Genomic DNA, 2,462 nt, shown 5'->3' with positions numbered 1-2,462 from the left:
TTCCCGTAGTCATGTATGGATGTGAGAGTTGGACTATAAAGAAAGCATCACTGAAGAAGTGATGCTTTTCAACTGTGGTGTTGGAGAAGACTCTTAAGAGCCCCTTGGACTGCAAGGAGATCCAACCAGTCCATCCTAAAGGAAATCAGTCCTGAATACTCTCCAATACTCTGGCCACCTGATGCGAAGAACTGACTCACTGAAAAGACCCTGATGCTGGGAAAGATTGAAGGCAGGAGGAGAAGGGGACGACAGAGGATGAGATAGTTGGATGACATCACCAACTTGATGGACATGAGTTTGAACAAGCTCTGAGAGTTGGTGATGGCCAGGGAAGCCTGGTGTGCTTCTCTCCTTGGGGTTGCAAAGAGTTGGACATGACTGAGTGACTGAACTGAACTGAAGTGATCCAAGAATAGAATTTTGGAGTCATATAGTAGCTCTACTTTTAGTTTTTTGAGAAACCTCCATACCATTTTTCACAGTGGCTGCACCGATTTACATTTCCATTAGCAGTGTTTGAGGGTTCCCTTTTCTCCACATCCTTGCCAACATTTGTTATTTGTGGTCTTTTTGAAGGTAGTGATTCTGACAGGTGTGAAGTTTCACTGTGGTTTTGATTTGCGTTTCCCTGATGGTTAGCAACGTTGAGCATATTTCATGTGCCTATTGGCCATCTGCATTTCCTCTTTGGGAAAATGTCTATTCATTTCTTCCACCCATTTTAACATCAGGTTGTTTGTAGAGTTCTTATTATTCTAAGAGTTTTCTATATTTGTGTATGTAGTTACAATAAATTCATTTTTCACTGCTAGATGATAGTCTAAGAAAATAATTCATTAATCCATTCTTTCATCTATGGACATTTAGGGACCTTTCAGTTGTCTTGCAATTATAAATAATGCCCACATTAAGAAATGCTGAGAGAAATTCTTAAGGATGGAGGAATTGATATTAGATATAATTTCAGAAGTTTGGGAAGGAATGACTACCTCTTATTTATAGTTAACTGATTTTCAACAAGGGTGCCAAAAAAATCTGGTGGGGAAAACATGTTTTTTTTTCAATGAGTGGTATTGTGACATTCAGATATTCATATGTAAAAGAATGAAACTGGATCCCTGTATCACACTATACATGAAAATTAACTCAAAATTGATTATTGACCTAAATGTAAGAGCTAAAACTATAAACTTGCTGGGAAGAAAAAAACCTAGATTGATATCTTCTTGGATTTAGGTTAGATGCTGGTTTCTTAATGAGATCCCCAAAACACAGCAATAAAAGGAAAAAGGGTAAATCAGACTTCATCAAAATTAAAACTTTCTGTGCTTTAAAGGAAATCATCAAAAAAAAAAAAAAAAAAGAAAAGAAAAGATAACACATAGAATCAGAGAGAAAATATTTGCAAATCATGTATCAGATTAGGGACTTGTATCAGAATGATTGAAAAATACAACTCAACAATAAAAGTACAAATACCTTAATTTTTAAAATGAGCTAAGTATCTCAACAGACAGTTCTCCAAAAGAGACATGCAAATGGTAAGAAAGCACATAAAAGATGCTTAATATGCAAATTACAACCACAGTGAAGTTTCCATTTCAACAACTGAGGCCTGAAGATTCTGGGTTCCAACCCAGTAGGAAAATTTGGCCTCTGACTGAAGAGGAGACCCATGTAATGTTTGAGAAGACAGCAAAATTCGTCAGAGAGAACCTTCAGCTGCTGGTCAACAGGTCCTATGGCACCCATTGTTTCAGGCGGCACAATGACAGGACAGTGTACTGTGTAAATGAGATGATCTTGAAGTTGGTTGTGGGTATCTCTGGTGACAAGCTGGTTTTGCTTGGGAGGTACTTTGGAAAATTCCCTAAGACCCACAAGTTTCAGTTGGACATATCAGCTCTGTATTACCTTGCACCCTATGCCAAGAATGGGGCTTCCCAGGTGGCGCTAGTGGTAAAGAACTTACCTACCAATGCAGGAGACATAGATGTGGGTTCAATTCCTTGGGTGAGGAAGATCCCCTGGAGGAGAGCATGGCAACCCACTCCAGTAGCTTGCCTGGAGAAAGGACATGTACAAAGGACCCTGGCAGGCTACCGTCCATAGTCCATAGGGTCACAAAGAGTTGGACATGACTGATCAACTTAGCACTGTGCCAAGACTAAAGTGTCCCTGAAGCAGAGCAAGCCTTCCTGTCTGGGAACCATGAGCTGAAATCTGGACTTGGTTGAATTACTGGAAATACTTCTCAGTACTAGGGAGTCATGGGGAACTCCATGGCAGACATCCCTTTGACTTTTGGGGTAGCAGCAAAGTCTACACAAGACTGCAGGAGAGTAGACACCATGATTATGGTGGTATTTCCTCAAGCAGACATTGGGGAGTACGTTTGGCACGAAGAGATGTTGACTTTAAACCATCAGGAGGACCTGGGGCTGTGTAGATGGGCCTAG

At 40.3% G+C, this 2,462-nt stretch overlaps 1 protein-coding gene across 1 annotated transcript; it reads left to right on the top strand.

Annotated features, from left to right (window-relative positions):
- The first annotated feature begins 1,563 nt into the window (after nucleotides 1-1,563).
- LOC147364200 (60S ribosome subunit biogenesis protein NIP7 homolog) lies at nucleotides 1,564-2,462 on the top strand. Its single transcript, XM_086318900.1, has 2 exons — nucleotides 1,564-1,937; nucleotides 2,306-2,462. Exons 1-2 carry the CDS (start codon nucleotides 1,564-1,566, stop codon nucleotides 2,460-2,462), a joined length of 531 nt encoding a protein of 176 aa, XP_086175026.1.

This window comes from Bos grunniens, chromosome 10 (genome assembly GCF_055505025.1).
Source record: "Bos grunniens cultivar Pamir isolate PY7600 chromosome 10, Bosgru_T2T1.0, whole genome shotgun sequence".
NCBI lineage: Eukaryota > Metazoa > Chordata > Mammalia > Artiodactyla > Bovidae > Bos > Bos grunniens.
This window is presented reverse-complemented; position numbering and strand designations above follow the sequence as displayed.

Bases quoted from the DNA above. Each gene is read 5' to 3' on its own strand.
- LOC147364200 (XM_086318900.1), top strand. From the start codon at position 1,564: ATGCTTAATATGCAAATTACAACCACAGTGAAGTTTCCATTTCAACAA. The intron at 1,938-2,305 runs TGGGGCTTCCCA...CATCCCTTTGAC, and splicing joins CTTGCACCCTATGCCAAGAA to TTTTGGGGTAGCAGCAAAGT.